The 22,084-nt window shown below is 38.6% G+C and overlaps 3 protein-coding genes and 1 long non-coding RNA gene across 5 annotated transcripts in view; 2 read left to right on the top strand and 2 right to left on the bottom strand.

Moving 5' to 3' along the window:
* Positions 1–5,842: 5,842 nt before the first annotated feature.
* Positions 5,843–12,270, bottom strand: LOC128888181 (leucine-rich repeat neuronal protein 1-like). Of its 2 annotated transcripts, XM_054144844.1 has the most exons (5): positions 12,072–12,270; positions 10,215–10,824; positions 8,910–9,266; positions 8,043–8,644; positions 5,843–7,406 (listed from the first exon to the last, which is right to left on the bottom strand). In XM_054144844.1, exons 2-5 carry the CDS (start codon positions 10,272–10,274, stop codon positions 7,112–7,114), a joined length of 1,314 nt encoding a protein of 437 aa, XP_054000819.1. In that variant the 5' UTR covers positions 10,275–10,824; positions 12,072–12,270; the 3' UTR covers positions 5,843–7,111. The 2 variants fall into 2 exon arrangements, with proteins under 2 accessions (XP_054000819.1, XP_054000820.1); XM_054144845.1 differs by lacking the exon at positions 12,072–12,270 and having other exon boundaries at positions 10,215–10,890.
* Positions 8,538–22,084, top strand: part of LOC128888183 (uncharacterized) — a 33,252-nt gene continuing 19,705 nt past the window's right edge. The window contains exons 1-2 of the long non-coding RNA XR_008460204.1: positions 8,538–8,632; positions 9,073–9,280. This is a non-coding gene — a long non-coding RNA (uncharacterized LOC128888183). The remainder of the gene's footprint in view (positions 8,633–9,072; positions 9,281–22,084) is intronic.
* On the bottom strand, positions 13,028–16,533 carry LOC128888180 (protein C12orf4 homolog). Its single transcript, XM_054144843.1, has 10 exons — positions 16,392–16,533; positions 15,269–15,817; positions 14,598–14,819; positions 14,324–14,527; positions 14,133–14,248; positions 13,856–13,989; positions 13,653–13,773; positions 13,463–13,581; positions 13,279–13,404; positions 13,028–13,202 (listed from the first exon to the last, which is right to left on the bottom strand). Exons 2-10 carry the CDS (start codon positions 15,772–15,774, stop codon positions 13,089–13,091), a joined length of 1,662 nt encoding a protein of 553 aa, XP_054000818.1. The 5' UTR covers positions 15,775–15,817; positions 16,392–16,533; the 3' UTR covers positions 13,028–13,088.
* Positions 16,894–18,690, top strand: LOC128888182 (SUMO-activating enzyme subunit 1). Its single transcript, XM_054144847.1, has 6 exons — positions 16,894–17,059; positions 17,184–17,355; positions 17,422–17,678; positions 17,921–18,102; positions 18,173–18,305; positions 18,386–18,690. Exons 1-6 carry the CDS (start codon positions 16,962–16,964, stop codon positions 18,546–18,548), a joined length of 1,005 nt encoding a protein of 334 aa, XP_054000822.1. The 5' UTR covers positions 16,894–16,961; the 3' UTR covers positions 18,549–18,690.

Here is a 22,084-nt window from a genome sequence, read left to right as displayed (position 1 = left end):
GCATAGACGGTAAACGCTTTTTGAAAGTAATCTTCCGAGATCGCTGCGACGATACGCTTTGAACGGTCGTGTGGAAATTCGAGGAATCGGCAACGGTAATCGTTAATCATTTTATGACACCTCGCCTCTTCTTTGGAGAAATAGAACCTGGAGATTTAACAGCCATAGGACTTGTTAATGTTTTATAACTTGATTGTCTCTGGAGTAGTTTATCGATGGTGCTCGTTATATTAGGCGTAGAAATTAATTCTGTGCCTTTGTAAGACAAACTTACCAGTTATTTGCAAAGTAAAGCCATAGAATTTTTAATCATCTCTCAGTCACACACTTCAAGAGAGCACGTGAATTACATATGTTGGGTTGACGAATGTTATCTGATATTTTGTAATGACCATCAGGTTGAGAATTTAGAAGGTTGATAATTCAACATAACAAAATGACGAATAAACTGTAGTTACGAAAGATTGAATGTAAAAATACAACCTCAATTTCTTCACTTAATATCATTACGCATACATGTTTTATGCTTATATGCATGTTTCTCAAGTTTGCGTGTTCCATAAACGCATGAAATCCGCGGTCTAGTGAACCCCGAGCGTCAATTTATCGAACTTGTTATTCCAGGCTCAACCCCCTACCGAACCGCTAGTGTACAGAGCCCAGCAATCATCCCTTATCTCCCACTAGCTGGAAAAAGAATGTAAATAGCAATTGGATCCTACCCTTTTGGTATCGATCGTGTATCGCGAAGTATATCTTGCCAGACGGAGTCGTCAGCCGCCATTGGATCGATTTTTCCCGGCTGGAAACTCTCGCGAAGGGAAAACCGCCATTTGTAACAGCAATACATAACACGGGGCCCCCTGATTTGCCGTTTAAATCCGTTCTGGGTCGATGCCGCAGGGAAGGGGGGCTCGTAAAAAAGTCCTGTTTTCTTTGCCACCGTGGCGCGCAAATGCGTAACGTACGCTACAAACACGCGCGTTGTGTATACACGCGTAATAGTCTCTCTTTGCGAAGGGACTTCGTAGTGTAAGTTCGTCGCGGACGCGCTGATGCGTATGTAATCCCGTGGTGCTTACCGATAGCATCGTGGGTTTTATTTTCATTATTCATTTGTTCGTCCGTTCCCCACGGACGCCGAGGAAAGCTTACACGCGTAACTCCGTGTTTCTATGTTGGTTTAATCAGATAAAACTCCGGAGCTATGCTGCATATCCTCGGTGCACAGATTTTTGCGCTCGCATACGCGAGACAAAACGCCATGACAACAATGGTTGGTTCTAAGTATGGAGAGATCACCTCTCGCGAAGAGTCAAGATCGGAGACGATAAATGAAAATATAACGCGTTCATTCTCATACTTAACAGCTTGATAGTTGCTCGTAATATTTACACACAGAACGAGCAAAGAGAGCCACACCAAAATATTTGCACCGTTAAAAATAATTTCGAGATAAAATTTAGCGAAACTTTCCTCCCTCGCCTGGTTTCATCAGAGGTCCGTGATTATTTTAACGAGTCGAAGAAAAGCCGACCTCGTTTTTATCCTGAAAATGTGAGAAAAGAAGTGCTCCTATAATCACCTTAATTATCTCTCAATAAAAAAAATATTAAGCTCGATCTTATTAATTTGTGACAGAAGCCATTCACACTGAGATTTTTTTAAAAAAATGCATATTCCTTTAATAAATCGGAAACCGGCATGTTTATTTTCATGATTTGCACCCAGATAAACTCAACTAATATTCTGTACAAGTGTTTCGCGTTGAATATGTATCGGGAAACGAGGAAGGGACGCGTGAAAATATTTGCGTCGTTAAAAATAATCCCGTACCGAAATCAAGGAAAACTTTCCTTCTCGCGAAGAGCCACCGTGATTATTTTAACGAATCGAAGGGAAGCTGACCTCGTTTCCATTCTGAAAATGCATTACGTAAAAAGGACGAGGCGCCGGGCGACGCCTCGATTGAAAGGATGCGATCTCTGGTGGCTGGATTTCGCGTCGGAATCGCGTCTTTTTTTCACGTTTCCCGCTGGCCTCGCTTGCTTCAAACAGTGGGCGGCAACGAGGAAACGTGAGAGAACGGCGGGAAACGAGAGGAGAAAGGAAACGGGTTGAAATATCAGAGGCGCGAGGTAATTAGCAGGTCAGCTTAGTTAATGCAAGAGCGCCGGTTTAACGAATCGTAATTGGAAAACGCGACCTTTCGAAGATACACCTCAACGAGTGTTAAGCAAGCCGAACAACGGTCGATTCGTTGTGTGCTATAACGTGATTTTTGGAGTAAAAAATCGTTACTCGCTCGCGCTGCATCTTCGCAGCGTTTAACGCTCGTCTTTTTACTCGAAGCTTTGCTCGATCTTTCCCCTTTATCTTTCCAGCTTCTATACACCTCTGCTTTTCTTTTTCTTTTCCACCGAAATATAGACAGAGCTATCGAGGCGTCTTAAGGGAGGATCTCGTATTTACTTGGTTGGAAACACGATATTCACGATGTAGAGAGTCTGGGTCCTCCTCTCTGGTGCTGCCCACGTGTTTCACGTTGACCGTTAAAAATTCGCTTCTCCGCGCTCGCGACGCGTCCTGGTGCCTCGACGCTGGTAGGCGATGTATTATTTTTCCGCCGGGCTCGCAAAATTGGCTCGCACGGGGATCTCGAATTACGGACACTCGATATCGCGACGTAAAACGTCCAGCATCCTCCGCACCCCGTCCTCTCCGCCCTCGCCCGGGCCCCCACGGAGGCTCTCTTTCTGGAATATCCAAAAAGGAGTTCCACAATGTTCCATTGAGCGCGGATCGGTATAATCGACCGGGGGCCCCCCGATCTCCAGGTCCTCCTGCCCTCTCGCTTCTCCTGGGACGAACCACCCGCAACTCGCTTCGACGATTTTGACGCGGATTCGCGGCTACCTTGCCATGAACAACCGTGTCTCGCACGAGTGAGTTACTTAAGCAAAAAGAATTATGGTAGTCGATCGTGTAGTTAATTGGACAGTAGAAGAAAATTGCTTATTTTGAACCTGGTTAGCAATGAATTGAGATATAACGCTTTTCATTGCAGAAATCGATTAACTCCGTGAAACAAAAATTTGATAAATGTACATTGTTTTTTAAAATTTCCTTTATAATGTAAATTCAAATAAGTATCGATAAAAGTTCTTTCCTTTCCAAGGAAGGTTATTATAAATATTATGTTATGGCTGCACCAAGTGCTTTGACACTTAAATTTAAGATTTTTCGTAAAGTGGAGTTAATCGATTCGCGCAGTGAACGGCTCACGTGTTTTTAAGGAACGTGAAACGGATCTTTGTTTATTTTAAGGACAGTGAGAAAGTTATAGAAAATAATTGTGAACTTTGGAAGGCTATATTTGATAAAACTCACTTGATCAGTCGTTTCCTTCGGTTGATGACCCATCAGAAAATTTATTTTCAATTCTACTCGTTTCTTGAATGAATATTTTGCTGATTATCGTCACCTGAGGGAGACAGCGTTTCTGAGATTTATTTTTTATAACTGTAGGCTCCAGCCAATTTTTACTGTCTTTCGCTTCCCAACTCTGGATGTCAGCCATTCGATAACCATTCATTTCGATGTTGTTGTGGTACACCATTGAAAAAATCAATTATACATATTTATTCACAACTTTAGCGGTTTCTTCGTTGTTTCAATATTCGAAATAACTAGGGCACTAAATGTACAACGTACAACAACCAGTATGTCTCAATCGATGGACTCTTCCCACCTAACATTCGCAAATGCCTGCAATCCGTGCTATAACATCTAGTCTATTTGGTGAAAATTTGCCGAATATTTTGGAGCGTTTTGCAAAGTGCACCGGTCGCTCAAAAGTTTGGAGCACCCTTTCGAACTCCATAGGTATGAAGCTTTCTGGAGCAAATATTTGGTCAGATTCGTAACAGCATTTTTGTATAAAAGATTCATTTCAAAGATCATAACGATCCTTTGAAAGACAGTGTGCACTTGTGTCTATAGTTCGATCCATCCTCCAACCGTTTCGTCATCCAAGTAGTTCGATCCACCCCGTTAAAAAAATTCATACGCCTCTCATGTTACAATTAACAAATCCAGAAACACGGAGTACTCCAGTAATCTCTCATTCTGAAAATCGGAATTTAATGCTTTAATGCGCTCCATCGAAAGCGGCAACAGGCAATCAAGTTTACAAAGTCCGCATTTCGCGCCGTCTCGTAACTCAATAACAAAAAAAAAAAAAAAAAAAAAAGAAATCGTGGAATGACCCGAAATCGGTAGTGCAAGTTTCCAGGCAATCTGCTCCTTCATCGGACGTTGTCTCGCGTCCAAACTCGAAAGTGTTAAAATCGGATTTCCCCGTTGGCCGTACTTTCCTGGTCGTAATGTGTTCCTCCATATGGAAGGCTCTCCGAGAGCGTAGCCGTAACCCAATAGGCTTCCCGTAGGAAGATCATACTTCGGTACAAAGGCTGATCGCTACATCGCACGCGATCACGGTGCACGTCACGGAAACTGACGATCTTCATAGCACCATTTGCTCCTCGCTCGTTCCCCTCCACGCTTGTATCGCGCTCCTCTTTTTCAACGAAGTGCATGTCTCAAACGTACTTTCATCGATATCACCGGGGGGACGAACCCCTGGTGTCGACCAATCCCCGTTTCGCACGACTTCACCGGAACGCGAATGACGACTGTCGAGCCAAGGTACCGAGGGGGCAATAGGGGATACCCAAGAAAGGGTTCACGCAGATTTTAATGAAGGTTTGCGGATTTGGTAGGAATCTGTGGAGTCTATGGTAGGAGTCTGTGGAGGAATGTGAGCCTTCTAATTGATATTGGAATACCTTTGGATTTCGTGTTTCTTGCTTCACGTAAAAAACAATTAATCACTACGAACAGTAAGATTTTCGAAAATTTTGAATACCTCATATTCATGTGTACCGAAGAGCTCCAATACTTTTAATTAATATTGGAGTGTCTTCGTATTTCATGTTTCTTGCTTCACATAAAAAAAAAATTAAACTCCACGAACAGTAAGAATTTATAAAATTTCAAATACCTCATATTCATGTGTACCAAAGAACTCCAATATTTTTAATTAATATTAAAATTCCTTAAACTTTGATGCTTTACATGGAAAAATCAACCACTACAAGCAGTAAGAATTCAGAAAATCTCGAATGCCTCATATTCATGTCTATACTTTAAAGAGCTCTGATCCTTTTAATTAATATTTGAGTGCCTCCAACCCTTACATGCTTGATGCTTCAGATAAACCATTAAACACTCCAAACAACAAGGGTCTAGAAAATCTGAAAAACCTCAACTCCTCCTTTCAAAATTGATTCTTCCTATCTAGATTTCCAACCACTTCCAAGTGGCCCATTGTCGTGTCTTCTCGAGAGTAGCATCTCCATAATTACTATAACAAACAGTAGCTCCCGTTCTTACGACGCAGCGGGCACACTCTTCCATTCTTTAACCTCGTTCCTCGTAGCCTCACGGTTAATTCGTGCAACTCTGACTTCGATTCATAAAGCAGCTAGGAGCTTCTCGTCGCGCAATGAAAGAACGCAGGGAATTCTTCGGCTCGAATTCCTCGCAAAAGTAGCTCGTAGAGTTTCAATTAGTCCCGTTTTGAAAAAGGTACGCGCGCCCGTCGATGCGTGGAATCGTACTTCACGACGAGTGAATCTTCAGGAGGAAATGAGCCATCCACCGCATTGTATCCGTTTTTCTTTTGTGCGCTGGGGAACAGACATTTCGTTTCGCGACCGGAGGAGGTAGGAAAGGGTTTCGGAAAACCACCACGATGGGTGCCGACAAACAGACGTTTTTATTCGACTCACAGAGGCCCCACATTGTTAAGGGCACTCCAGACGATGAACACTCGAAGTTCATAGCGTTTAAAGGGATGCTCTAGATGTGGCTGAACGTTGCCTCTGTATTTACAATCTATTACTCTGCGTTTCGACGCGTGGCGATTCAACAAAACCTATCGACGGTCTCTATACGATAGTACTCGTTACAAAATAATAATTCATTCGTCGCGAGAGATGTAAGGAAATAAGCCGCGCAAACGATGTAACTAGAATTACGTATCTAAACTTAAGACGTAACTTAATTTTTCTAAAACTAGCCTCACTATCAGAATCGCTTACAATTAATCGAGTACTTTAAAGTAATGTTCTCGATAGCAGGAGATTGTACAAAATCTATTCTGTACATTCAACTTGTTTTTCTATGAAAAAATTACCACGGTTATCGTATATGTGCGAGATACAGAAAAGTTGGCAGGACAGGATGCCTCGGAATCAGCGACACGAATACGAACGGTGATAAAAAGTTGAAAAGAAAGAGGCGTTAATCAGCGTAGGTTCGTGAACTCATCGTGCTTCTTATATTATGGACTTTTTCCAAGCGATACCGCGATATCTGGAGAGTTCAAAGCGTCAACGGCTTCGTAGTTTATACTTCGACGCCTTCGTACCGATATCTTCGCGCGGATTAGATTAATTCTTGGAGGAAGTTATTATTTTCGCGGTGTCAACGCTTATTTCATTAAGTACTCATAAATTCAACACTTCTCGATCCTTCTGTAAAGAACCATTTACTCAGATATGGGCAACGTTTCTTTGAATTATCTGTCACGAATAATAATACAATTCCACCGTTCAAGATGCGTTTCTCGGCAATTCTAAAACACCCTGTACACCATTTTGGACAAAATTACCGATTTGAGTATAGCCACATCAAGTGGTTGGCTTCAGCACCTTTGATATTTCCATTGTTCTCGATTGCACGAGCGAATATTTTCAATACATTCCATTTTGTATTTTCAATTTTATTTCGGGATTATTTAAAGGTCATGCTATTAAAACTCGTTAAGTTTATCTATGTAATGCAACGTCGCGCCAGTAAAAATATACGTATAACAAAAATGTCGATGATCTTGAACTCCGTTAAGAGTGACCCTCGCAAATTTTCAAAAACAGTGGAGATATGTAAGCTGTACAACCGCGACACTTTGTGCATTCGTTTCTCAAGTCTCTAACGCTTTACCCTAAGTTAATACGTTTCTACTGTATAGTTCGTTCGGTCCATTGGCTCATTCTTCGTTGCGATCGCCCGTCTCGCCCACCGCCAGAATTCTCACCATGTCGTTCGAGGACTCGTCGACGTTTTTGTAGGTGACTGTGTCCCTGTTCTTTCGCCTGATGTCCCAGTGACCGATCGGTCGCTTCAGAAGGAAGAACCCTGCCACCAAAACGATCGCCACGACGAGAATCAAAACGCAGGCCCACAATATAGGATAGAACAGCGACGACTTGGTCTCGCACTCCAACTCGTACTTTGGTATCTGGCTCAAGTATACTTTGAAATACCGTGGGGGAGTACGGCACCTGAAAACGTAAAAATACGCAATTAACAATGAAAAAATTCAATGGGATGAGAAGTCCTTTCACGCTTCGTTGCGATGTGTAAAATGTTTTCGACTCAATGCTCGGGTTTTCTTTATAATTATAAAATAAGTCTCGATTCGTTTTTATTACAGTACACTATAGATAAATATAGGTAAATAAATATAGGATACATATATATATATATATATATTATAGTATATACATAATTATTAAATATATTATAATATATATAAATATATTTATATAAATATATATAGGTACCTATATATAAATATAGATAAATAAGTATAGGAAAGCTTGAAGATAGTTTTTATCCTCATTCACATCTTAATCGCTCAACCGAGTCTTAAAGAGTCTCCAAGAGTCTTTTATAGTGATACGATTTGAATTTGAATCGTATTTAAATATTTCTAAGCTTTATTTTAATTTTTCCAAGTATGTAAAGCATTCGAAGTATTTAAATTTGCAGTGGTAGCCAGTCTCACGGCATCAGCAGTGTCATCTCTTAAAGACACGACCAAACTGATTGCCGAGTTACCGACTGTCACATCTATCTAACATCAAAGAAACTCGTTACCATCGAAGAACTCTAAACTTTTCCTCCCATTTCCTTACTTGATATCCCGACTAAATGTCTTGGTCGCGTTCAACGAGACTATCCATTGCATTTTGCAGTCGCAGTTCCAAGGGTTGCTCTCGAAGTTCAAAATCGGCGTTCTCTTTAATACCGGCAGTAAGTTATAATCCAGAGTTTTAAGGGCGCAGTCATGTACCGACAGGCGCTGCAATCGCGGTAGAATAACTTTATCGGTCGGAGACATTTTAATATGCACTAATTTCTTCGAGCCAGCCACGTGCAACGTTTCCAAGTTGTGCAGATTTTCGAATTCGTTGAGTAACAATTCCTTCAGATTTTGCATGTAATTCAACTTCAATTCTTTCAACCCAGGCGCATCGATTTTGTGTATTTCCGAAAGTTGCGTGCTGGATAAGTCGAGCTCTACCAGGCTCTCCGGTAACGACGGAACCGACGAAATGGGGTTCAATGATAAATCCAGGGTGGATAAGTTAGTTAACGTTTTGAATAACTCGGACGTGAACTGTGGCGCTGACACATTGCGCAGGTCCAAGTATCGCAGCGCTTTCAAGTTACAAAACGCTTTGTCGTGTATCCCGTCGTATACCGGATTGTTGGCCAACGAAAGGTATTCCAAAACCTATAAACAATTGAGTAACAATTCAAATTACATGATATTCAATCGAAACGGACTATTTCTTTCGCGTGTTACAAAAGATGAGCAGAATTTTATTCAAATAATTCTAGATAACCTATATTTTCGTGTAACAGAATATGACCGTATAATTTAGATTTTTTATTGAACAAATTAAAAGTTGTCTTATGAAATAAAACAATCTTTCCAATAATGTTTACGTAGAAAAAAATTTCGTTCATCTCAGGTTAGAAAATTGCGAGACAATTACTTTGAAGTGCTCCAGCATCGTTTCGTTGACAATCGATAGTTTGTTCGATGAGAGATCGAGTATCTGGAGCTTCGGGATTCGGTCGTTCAGGGCGTATTCGTCGATGTACATTAGTTGGTTGTGGCTCACGTTTAACACCTGCAAATTATATTCTTCTCTGCAGAGAAAGAAGAATCGTTGGAGGTGATTGTGCGACAGATCCAGTGTTTTGAGGCTCGGAAGATTAGTGGAACAATCGAGGAAGCTGTCGAACTGGTTGTTCCGAAGAATTAAATCGGTGATCTCCGACAGGGACACTTGCGACTGGAGATTCAAGAAGAAGTCCTCCTTCTTCAAGTTTTTGCCTGACAGATCGAGCTGCAACGCCAAAAGTAAGAAAATAAAGAATATTATACGTTAAACAATCCTATCGTATGACATATTACATGCTTATGAACATTTTCGGCTTGAGGGGTTATCGAAAGAAAATTTGTTGAAAATTTGTCAATTTACGATAGAAATTGGTAATAATGTAGGATTATAACTTGCAAAAGGTACACGAGATGACCAAACAATTAGAATTTAATCAGATGATGTTAGGTTAAGCATTTGTGGTGAATATTAGCAAAGAATTCCTGTTTCAAACGAAATATAGTTTTCTCAAGCGTCATTCCCGCGCGGGGTGAGTGGCGCGTAAATATGAATCGTCGCGCGGCCATGATGGACTTTCTTTTCTCCAAGACGAATGAAACTTATGTCTGTTCCTTCATCGTTTTTTCCTCGATAACAATTAGATTTCCACTCTATTAAACGTTTGTTCCAATAACGAGATGGTAAAATTAATATTTCTTCAGCTTGATATCGTGGAGCAATATTTCTCAAACTTCACGTCTGTTAATTGTTTATATTTTAATCTGTTAACAGATACTGTTACACAAAAATTGTCCAACACTTATCGCTGAGTCTCGTGACTTGGCAGATTAAAAAATTAAAAATTATTTAATCAGATTTTAAGCTTTCCAACGTTTTCATTACACAAAACTCTCCCATGGTACTTTTAATCAGGAATGCATCGAAAAATATTTTATTATTCCACTACTCAACACACTTTTCTCTCCTCTGCTAAATTGCGACAACCCCCTCCCCCCCCCCCACCCCAAGGGGGTCCCGCGTGCCCCATTTGAGAAATACCGTCGCTACCACCGCGAACCAGCGATAAATTGAAATCTCTCGATTTGCGTGTCACCGTATGATCCCATCAATCGTTATTCGACAAGATTAATAAGTAAAAGAAAAATTGTAAAAAGCCTACGCGACAGAACCCACCGTCTTCGCCGAGGCTGTCGACAGAATTAAGGCGATAACCGTGATCGTCCCGCACCACATTGTCCAGGTGGTGGTTGATTTATCTTCTATCTTGATAGCCGGATAAACGACGCGATGCAATTTCGATTGCACTCGAAACTGGGCCTAGTCGTTCAACTTATGCTTCTCTCACAACGTTCCGCTGGAATGGCAACGAATTCATCCGCGGCATACTCTGCTCGCGATCCCACTGCCGAATTAAGAGGGGGTCGGGAGGAGCTTCGGCATTCTGATGCACTTGCTCCAGCGACGATTGCGACTTTTTCCTTTCTTTTTTCCCTTCTTTATTTCCCTCCCCGTTTGTTTTCTTCGTCGTTTCGCGTCGGTCAATCCGAGAACGATTCCGACGGGCTTTCTATCTCGCGCCTTAGGTCGATCCAAGCGTTAATTATAATTACATATGATTATGTTCCCCCGCACATCACAAAAATGTAATCTTCGTCCACGATAAAGTCGTTCGCAAATGGAAAAAAACCTGATCCAGATTGATTCTGCAGTACGTAGTCTCAGCACTCTTTCGATCACGTTGCAGCGGGTGCACATTTGACCGTCCAGGGGTCAAACTGTAAAACTGTTGAATTCTTTTATTAATTCTTTTTTTCGATTTTTCAATCTTCTATTCGGTCAATTTTTGACTTCTTTTCGCGAGAAAGACGTTTCGATCGCTCGTGTTCATGGTTCTCTTTAGCTTATTAAATTCTTGAACTGTAATGCAATAAACAAATTCCTTTTTGCGAGAAGAATATGAAGAAAATGAAAGTTTAAGAAAAGGAATACACAAAAATTACGATACACAATTTCTTTATTACATTACAGTCAAAGAATTCAATGACGAATCGAACGAGAAGAAGCATAAATATAAATAATCGAAAAGACTATAACAAATTGCAAAGGCACTTTTAATCCTATCGCACAAACAACAATCTACATATTCATTCACCGCATATTTCAATTAAAAAAGTCATACAAATTTCCCTTTCTCTAAACAATTATCTCCTTCAATTAAAATTCGTCTCTGACCATCTGATTAAGTTTCTATACGCTACAATAATTTAATCGAATGTCCCTCCGCGTTCAAATCAAATCCTTCACCAAGCATTTCTCGTAAATTTTCTTTCGTCAAACTTTTCATCCCGAATTCGAAGGGTCCGTTACCGTGTTCTCTTTAACTTTCTGGTTCACCGTTTCGAGTGCCTCTCGTTAAGTTTTGCGCACACTTCCATCGAACACACTTGCATCGTTAGTACTTTACACAAGGAACATGTACAGCTCACTGACGATCGTTCAAACGAAAAGGAAATTTCACCGAATGTCCTTTCTTTAATTAATCTGTTCTCGGTTAATTTAAAATCTCAGAGAGGCTAACGCGCCTCTTTCCAGATATGGCGCGATAAAACGTCCCCTGATCCCTGTGCGCGGTTCTGGTTTGTGTTCGCCTTCTGTCTCTTTCTTTTTTTGAAACTCAATCGATTTAATCGTCGACGATTTTTTCAATTAGTTTATATTCGCACGATGATATCGCGCCACGTCGTTGATCTCGCGTTCGCGTCGTAACTCCGCGGGCATTAACCACTCGGCTTGACTTTTAATCTGCGTTCCCGCGGGCCACGAGCGTCTATTTAAATCTGCAGACTACACAACTACACTTCGATAACGGGGCTGTAATAGGGTTATTAACTTGGGAATAATGCAAACTTGGGGAAAAAAGAAATCCACGTTACTCCTGAGCTAAAAGCAATTCTGCAATTACGTTAAATAGAAAATATACAGTTAAATTCGTTTAATAGAGCAAGCTTTATAATGCAATTTCAAAAATACCGTTTGGACCGCGATAAGTTGCACCTCCTGAGATTCCAAGCCAAGTGGCTAATCACTAGTAAACAGAAGAGACATGGTGCACCAGTACCTCGCACTTCGCTCAAAGAGATACGCGACAAATTATGCCACTGTCGACGGAAACGTTGATATGTATCAACGAACTTCCATGCACGGGAAGATAAAAGTTCAGTTGACAACGATAACGCCCGCGCCACGCGCCTATAGTCGATCCGAGAGAGGAATCTGCTTAGGCCTCCCGCCATTCGTAGCGATACAGGAAATTCTTTCACACTTTGCTTTGTGAAAAGATTGATAAGTGATTTATGCGATCAACCACATCACAAGTTGTGTCGAAACTAGGTCAAATAGTCTTTATTTAAAACCTAACATAGTGTCATTAGATAGAATTTTCACAACATGCATTGTTATAGAAGTCATATAGAAAATAACAAAGCTTGTGGCACCAAGCATCATTCTTTCTTCGACTAGACTATAGTTATGATAACACTCTAATATGCGTTTTACTATAAATAGTACAATGTTGATTATCATTTGTCGCGAGGATGCACAGTAATTTATGTATCTGTTTCTTTTGTGTTTGTAATTACTTTCTTTATCTGGACACTATCGTATGTTTTGCTTTTAAAGACAAAATTGAATAAATATAAGATCGAATGTTGTTCTTGCGAAAGCTTAACGCGCAAGTATTTTCGAAGGGATATTGTTGAACTCAATTTTATTGATAGGCACTGATATTGCGTCAGCAGCTTAGTTTTTTATTATTGCAAGATTAATTACAGCGGAGAAACGTGTGATTATTGGTCGAGGAAAGTCAGTTGCTTGAAAATATTATAAAAAAAGGAAAAAAAAAAAACAGGTCGATTATCAAACATTTATTCACGGAATTGTATCTCATTTTCGACTTTAGTGGATGGTGGCTAACAAGAGGTGTGATATATAGTAACAGATATTTTATTATTCTTAATACGAGTATGATAACAGTGGCAAGATGGTCGTTCATTTTTTTGGAGTTTGAGGTGTGCTCGTTGCTTTGAACACCAATGGATTCGAGACTCGGAATATACTTGGTAACATCGTGGCTAGAGTACCAAACACTTCTTCGGACATCCCCTATAAAAGAGTACGATACTTTAGACTACAGCAATTCTCGAATATAAATCTGTAGCGACAAAGAAAATTAATTTACCTTCGGCACGAGAAACTGCAGATTCTTCAGTTCTGCGCCGCCCCAAGATGACATTTCTATCATGAACCCTTTCACGCACTTGAAAACGAGCTCTGCTCTTTTCGTGCACCATGCCACGGTCATATCCTGTAATGTTGATGATTACTTTATGGTGAAAGATTACAAAGAAATAAAAATACTGTACCTCGGACATTTCGTGTACGAGGAGCACGGGGATGGTTAACGTGGTCACATCATTGCAGCAAGCAGTTTTCAAAATGTTTCTCAATCCCAAGATGACGGGGTGTCTCGAATTGATATCACCTGTAATTTATGTAAAAATTCTTATTGAAGCAAATAATCGATATACATCCAAGGAAATGTTGAAAACTTACCAGACCTCAATGAGTCATTCACTACCATGTGAAAAATTACATGGACTTGGGCCAAGTTTGAGTGCCTCGTGATGTAAACGTCGCCCGTTTGTAAGCTCTTGCTAGTCGTTGACTTTTTCGCCTGCAAATAACACGTAATCAGAGTAACCTTGAACACATAGCAGGTGTTAACCTCTATTACTTCGTGACCCTAATCTGCCTACATGTGAGTCGTTTCCTTTGTGATGCGCTTGCCTCCAGGCAACAGCATCCTTTACGTCATCTCGAATCTTTTCCAATTGTTCATCGATCGGTGGAAAATGGAACTCGGTCGTCAACTGGCATATCGAGCATAATTCTAAGAAATTTCCGTATTTATAATTAACATTAGTCATATACTCGTCACTTACAGACAGTGTAAGAAATATTCGTACAGCAACCCATTTAAAATAAATGGTTCCTGTACGAATACTTATCACACTTACTGTATATATTAACTACCTTTTGTCATGCCCGAATAACTTCCTAAATGATTGTCACTCAGCAGTACCAATCCGCACAAGTCGTTAGAGTACAATCCTAAAGCAGTCTGCAATCTTTGTGGGGTGGGATCCATTCTATTTCGTAAGAGAAAACATTTTTCCTTAATTCACTTCCGAAAAATTACCATGACATTATTTCAATTGACCCACCCTGACTCGCTCTTCTTTATTCTACAAAAGTCTAATACATCGCCGGTCAGTATACGTATATTGTGCATTTGCTTCATCTGGGAGCCTAAATGTATAGTGAAACTTTCCTCCAAGATTGGATAGTCCGCTGTATTTTTGTCCTCGCTGTGAACAAAATTGTCTAACGCCGGTCGAATTGACGGCATAGACACCATCGGAGAACCCCTAATAATTCATAATTATAAAGATGATTAATTTCGTTTGCGTGGTTGACGATTCGTTTGAGTAAACTTACACTGGAGTTGGTAGCATGTTTGTTTGCTGTTCTTCCAATAATCTCATAATCCAATTACGATATTGACGCCTTTGTTCTAATTTCAAGGCGTCGACTCTTGATCCCCAGTGACCTTGCAATAAACTTTGTTCCTCGAAGTGTCGTCCCGCCATCTCGTTTATAGATTTTTCGGTGGACCCAGCCTCGAGAGTTTCGACAGCGACACGCATTTCATCGGTTTGCCTGCAATTTATTTTTTCGATGTTTCTCGGTTTCTTTTCCTCTTGTAAGTTCTTACGATAATCGACGGGTTAATTAATCGAGCATTAAAACAGATAAAGAGTGTCGGCTACATTCACAACTTGTGGTCAAGTCAAATGATAAAAGCGTATTAGTTGCAAAAATTAATCTGTTGTTTTACGATCGAATTATAAAAACGAACGTTGATGTTCAATTGTAATCTTCGTTGTATTGAGGCTACTGATCATTTGCAGAGTAAGGTCAATGGAAGCAATAATTTGTGTTACACACATTACTATGCAACAAATATTATTATGTGGAACTGGACCTTCCTTTTCTACTATGATACAAGGAGGAGCAAAATGTGAGAAAGAAGCAAAGCATTCTGTTATGCTGTAGCAGAGTATAAAGATCACATGATATCAAGTATACACTACAATCTTAATACTAACTTTTGTGTGAGTTGGTCATAATGTGTGTCTCTCATCTGAATTACTTCAGTAACTTCTCTTCCAAATTTATGTTCTGCTTGCAAAATAGGTTCTAATGATGGAGAATGCACCAATCTATGATATGCAGTAGCAAAGAGTTCTTCATCAGTTGTTCCAATTGGATCAGCATATTCCACTGTTTGTTGCTTGTAAATTTTTTCCCAACTTTTTATTATTTCCTCAATATCTAAGTTTCCCAATTGAGCACTTTCAAGAGCCTTCTCTGCTTTTTCATCATGGTATTGTAATGTCAGCTCTTTAATAGTATGCTCTAGTGATTTCAGTAAATCTGATTCAACATAACATGGTAACTTGAATGATGACATTAAACGGTGCATGAGTTCTTTGATAGAACCACGATATGGAATTTTTAATGGTACTTCCAATATGTACTCCTGATTTGTTGTACATGTTGGAAATTTATATATAAATGTTTTCTCCACATACTCTTCTTCAGGCATATTCATATCTTTTACAACAGCTTTTCATTATATGTGGTAATCCATATATCTGTTTTTGGAAAAACATAATAATCATTAGTTTCAAAATGTAAGAAATAAGTAACATAACTAAACCAAAAAATTATATCGTATCATTTATGTAGCTATTGTGATACGAAGAAAGGTCAATGATATTTTTTTTTAGTCAACAATATATTCCAAGGGTCAGCTTTCACAACATTTAGGTCGTAAGGTCAATGATAAATTACAAAAGCACCTCTGATTGGATTTTTTTATCTCTGCTCTTGTGTGTATAATTATTTTCATGTATTAATTGTAATGACTTCAGATTTATCTCCTAGATAAACTTGGCTACCATAAAAAAATACAAATTTATAATCACCTTTTATAAAACATTGCTTTAGAATTTAAAAATTCGATATGTGCAGATACAACAATTTTTGTCGAATATTTTTATTTTCGTAATTTAAAGTCCAATTTAAAATACATTACTTGTTGTTTACAATTTTTGTTATCAACATGTGAGGGCGCTAGTATGAAACTATGAAGATCACAGCTGTGTTTATAAATTATTGAGTTGAGAAATGTATTGTCGAACAAATGAATGATAATGTTACACTTACATTTCAATCTTTTGGAACGTGAAATGAATCTTGCAAATATACGTACTTGTACGTACAAGTATTATCTCGAATTGATGTAATTATTATACTGTTTACATTCACTGTCCAACTTCAAGGTTATAGTTATAGATTAATTGTATATTCATGACTAACGATTCGTGTCTTGTTAAGTCATATGCTGGCATGTACAGACGTTTCTTCTGATTGTTTTTCACACAAATATTTTACACTGACACATAGGGTACGCATGACAATGGCAATATATAAAAAGGTTTAACGCCCCCTTGTTATTTAATCAACAGTTTCTCCAACATAAATACTTTCAACTCCGATATATTATATTCCTTTCTTTATCAATTATCTTGTCTGTCTGTAGATCGTAGATTTTTCTCCTATTGTTTTTATCCAGTATTTTAATTTATACTTTACACAGTGTTGTTTATTTTCATCGTATATTTCAAATAATATATTTGTACGTTGGCTGCATTGCAGTCGGTCAAATTGTCGGCACTATTTGAGACGAAGTTTTGGAGGTAATAAGTTTTTAAGTAATAAATCATCGTTTATAACATGGCTGAGGACAAGAATCAAAACATTGAATTGACAGATCACGAAGCAGAGTTGTATGACAGACAAATCCGTTTGTGGGGTTTAGATTCACAGAAACGGTAAATATATTAGTTCCTAACCTATAAAGGCTAACCTACAAAGTCTAAACAACAAATGGTTCGCTATTATTTCAATCGTTTTGAATGAATATGATCACTGTTGTATAATATAAAATAATTACAGCTTACGAGCAGCCAAAGTATTATTAATAGGCTTAAATGGTTTTGGAGCAGAAGTAGCAAAAAATATTATTCTGGCAGGTGTGGAAGCAGTTACATTTTTAGATCATAGAAATGTAACAGTTGAGGATCGGTGCTCTCAATTTTTAACACCTAGAGATACATTAGGAAAAAATGTAAGTAAATAGTTGATATAATAGAGACTTATCAAATATAGTGTCCTTGCAAGGTTATGTTTATAGAGGGCCGAAGCATCTTTACAAAGAGCCAAAAATTTAAATCATATGGTTAATATTGAAGCTGACACATCTAAGGTAGAGGATAAGCCAGATGCATATTTCTGTAATTTTGATGTTGTTTGTGCATCAGAATGTACCATTACACAAATGAAGAGAATTAACAAAATATGTAGAAAGCATAATGTGAAATTCTTTGCTGGTGATGTATGGGGAACTTTTGGCTATACTTTTGCTGATTTAAAAGTCCATGAATATGCAGAGTAAGTGGAGTAACATTTTATATTAATCCTTTTGCTGTGCTGTGAATAGTTTCAAGCTTAGGAAAGTATTTGCTTCTGATTTGAGATCCATTTGATAAAGAGCTTCATGCCCAGATTTTTTAAACTAAGCCACATTTATAGAACCATCTACGTACATATAGTTTATTCACAGTGAAAGAGTTAAAGGATTGTTAGACTAGTTTAAATAATTCCACAAAATAGGTTATAATCCTGTTTTGCAGAGACATAGTACAAACCAAAAAGATACAACTCTCAGAGAGCGGTGAGCCAATGGACAAAGAGAAGTTTGAAAATATAACTGTGACAGAGAAACGTAAAGATATATTTGTGCCTTTTGAATCAATTTTAAATGTCCCAAAGACTTCCATTCCTAAAGAATCAGAAATGTATTATATGATGTTAAGTAAGTGTTCAAGCAAGACGTTTTAACAACATGTGTTGAATACTTTTACAAAGTATATTTTCATGTTTAGTAATGCTCAATTATCGTGAAAAATACAACAAAGATCCATCACCCAGCGAAAGAGGTTCCGAGAATTTCATAGCAGAGGCTACAGAAATCATAAAAAAATACGATCTCGGAGATAAACTAAATCCTTTCGTTGAGTATGTATTAAATACTAATGATTCGATGCATTTGAGTCTTCAGATGTATGTAATAAAATCTATAAAATTTGTCGATTCAGGGGTGACGTATACGCACAAGTCAGCCCAGCATGCGCTATCGTCGGCGGTATTATGGGCCAAGAAATAATTAAAGCGGTCTCACAAAAGGGCGCTGTGAATAATAATTTATTTATCTTCAACCCAGACACATTGTGTGGAAAGATTTTGAAACTGGGTCAGTAACGTTAACTTTACGCGACGGTATGTTTGAACGTTTCTGTCTACTGTGGTCGTCATAATTGTTGTTTTCACCATTTTTCATTCCATGTTTTTGCTACAAAACTTTAATAAATGTGTGTCCATGAAAAAAACACAACCGATATAACTGTGTTTAATTGAAACTATGTTCCCTTATATGTTGATATTTAATCAAAATTGTCTTCCTAACTATTTAATCCTAAGTTTCGCAATACCAAAAACTGGTACATCAGAAGTTATACATGTTTATCATGGGAAAGAATATATCTTGAGACTTTCCCAGCATTCGGAAAACAATATTTCGTTCCGACTTATCGCACTCTTGCTCGCGTCCCAGCTTCAAAACTGAAAAAAAAAGAATTCCGTAGCTCGAGTTTTGAAGCTACCTAGCTCCCACTCGCAATATCGCACTTATACTTTCTTACGTGTGCTTGGTAGATGTTCTTCTTTCCAAGGATGTGAATGTTAAATGTGCACACACCGTTGGTGAATGTTTCGCAGCAGCTCACGCACGCCGTAAGATACTTCCGCCGAGCGTTTCAGAATCTGGAATAGGTTCGTCGTCGTACGTGGAAATATGACTCACTTTCCCGGCCAATTTGAGAGACCCGCTTTGTGGATTTTTTCCGTGCCCTTTCGTGCGGAAAAACGGCGGCCGGGAAACGTGAAATGGAAATTGAAAAATTGGAAAAGGGGGAGCAAATTGGAGCGCGGCTCGTTATGCTTTATCGGCGCGCCGATATTACCCACGTTCGCAACAATTTCTTTTTTTATGCTTTGCATTATTTAAACGTCGCGTTTGCACCCTACTCGTGTACGATGTCGTCGTTTCTCCCTGTTAAAATTTAATCGACTTTGCTCAACAAGAACCGCGCTGACAATCCCACTGTAATTGTCGTCGTAACTATACACGTAACGAGTACTTGTATTATTTACCTTTTATTATAGTTTAATATATTTTTCATGGTTTATTTTAAATAGTATAAAATCAATTACGATTAGGATGTTTGCACGCTGAGGTTGGTCCTACATGCTAATAATTCAGATCCACGTGTCGCATAGTTTCAGTGTTTCTCGCCGCCTCTCAATTATTTAACCCCACCTGTTCGTTCCTTCACCTCTATTTTCTCGATTCACGCGATTGCTCGTGGATTCTAATGGCGTATTTCACCGTAACGCCGTAAAGAGGGCCGATAAGCGTCGGAAACGGTGCATTCCCGATGCAAAGTCATCGGATAGCGGCGTCGTTCCATCGCGTAGATAGCAGTAGAGCGTCGGCTTTATCCGCGACGCATCGATACCTGACGCATAGCCACCCAGGCTATTTATTCGATTTTCAACCGAGAATTATGATGTCTCATCTGTTTCCCCTGACACAATATCATTACCTATAGCGTTATCGCGCACAGCCTCGTGTTTACTATTGGACGCATTTGAAAGCACACATCGTGTTCGTTATATCGAAAACAGATATTATACAATAGAAGCAAGCAGAGTTCATTTAGTTAACAAACGTTTTGACTTCTAAGGCAGTTTTGAATTACATTTAAAACTTTACGTTTGCTTTGAATAACAAAATAATATAAAATTTCACACAATCTTCTACTACATTTTCTTCCTTAAACAAATACGTGTAATTTTATATTGCTTTTAGATTTATTTTAAGAAATATTTCAATAGAGGGTTGAATAGATTCGAATGTCTCGGTTGGATTAAGAGGTTGATCGATTCGCTGAAAATCGGTTAGTTCTTGATACAAATCGGTACGATTGTTATCGATGTCGTGACACGGTTTTATCGCGGGAACAACGTTCGTGTATCAGCACCATAGAAATGCACACAAGTTGCACTAAAATATGATCGAGCGGTGCAATAATTTACTTCACCCCGAATTTGCTACGACTACTGTCACGGTTCCGCGTGTACATTCACTGAATCAATACGACACGTACTTACGCCTCTAGGAATGTTAGACTTGGTATGCAGTTGATACAAAAGGTTTGGTTTCCTAATGAAACTTTTCCAAGAGGGTTTCCTGGAGATGATAGGAATATTAAGAATTTTCCACAATGTTTTTCAAGATTTTTCAAGTTCCTTTCAATTAGGAAAATTTAAGGATACCTTGTGTTCTTTTTCATTTTTATTAGTTACATGGTTGCTTTTGTTATTACATCACATTATTACAATATATTACATGATTATGTAGACATTTTGCCGTGAGAAAAGTAAGACAATCACGGGACAAACCAACCGACCGAATGCAACCGGCCGAATGCAGAATTTCAAATACGGAAATTGCATGGTAAAATGGGACTCATGTTTCAGCGAGAAGGAATTTTTGTTAACTTTGTTATTTAACGAGATATGATGGTCAAGTTTCGTTTATCAAATGGAACTATATATTTCTTTGTATACCATGCGATAGTACTTTTCAAGACAAATTCATGAAGCTTTAATGTAATTAACCGATTTTTATTAGTTTTCAAGCTATAATGCTTCAAAGTTTGCTAATTTTCAAGGAAAAAACTCGGTTCGACCCCGGGCGGTCCTATTGAAACAGTAAGCACTATGCGGTTCTTGAAATCGATACGGAGGAAAATGGGAAGAATCTCAATATTCTGGGGCTAGAATCCCAAGCGAGATCCTCCGTATCGCTTTCAAGAACCGCATGGTGCTTACTGCATGTTTTTTCCTTGAAAATTAGCAAACTTTGAAGCATTATAGCTTGAAATCTAATAAAAATCGGTTAATTACATTAAAGCTTCATGAATTTGTCTTGAAAAGTACTATCGCATAGTATACAAAGAAATATATAGTTCCATTTGATAAACGAAACTTGACCATCATATCTCGTTAAATAACAAAGTTAACAAAAATTCCATCTCGCTGAAACATGCGCCCCATTTTACCATGCAATTTCCATATTTGAAATTTTGCATTCGGGCGATAGTTTTGGAGTTAGAGGTCCGTATCACTTAGGCTGGGACACCCTGTTGACATGGAGGAGGAATGCCAGCACCGAAAGTGTGTCCAAAGTCGGTATGAGAGAGAAAGGTACAGAATGATATTTGTCCAAATACATTATGAATACTATATTTCATATACATTTATGCTATATTTTGTTTACAACTAGAGATTGGAAGAATGACATTTGACATACTTTTCTACGGCCAGGCGCGCTGTCTCAGGGCTACAGTGTTGCGGAAAAATGCGCCGTATTTAGAAGCTTAAAGAAAACTTTTCTAACTGTAATGAAGATTAAGCAGCTTATTATTATTTATTTTAGCTGTCAGTTAATTTATCTTCTCAGCCAATAAATTATCTAGTCTGATCGCATCACGGAATTAGAAACTGAATTGTATCGAAGTAGAAAAACAAAGCAATGAAACATTGCATTGAGGAGCAATGTGCAAAGAACATTATGCCACTAAGCGCTATTATCTTTTCAGTTAATACATGATTATACTCCGTGAGTACTATGTGACATTAATATTCATTGATTATACATACATTCATTAATT

The sequence above is a fragment of the Hylaeus anthracinus genome, unplaced genomic scaffold (genome assembly GCF_026225885.1).
Source record: "Hylaeus anthracinus isolate JK02 unplaced genomic scaffold, UHH_iyHylAnth1.0_haploid 11989, whole genome shotgun sequence".
NCBI classification, from domain to species: Eukaryota; Metazoa; Arthropoda; class Insecta; order Hymenoptera; family Colletidae; genus Hylaeus; species Hylaeus anthracinus.
The sequence above is the reverse complement of the archived record's forward strand: the minus strand, read 5'-3'. Positions and strand labels throughout refer to the sequence as shown.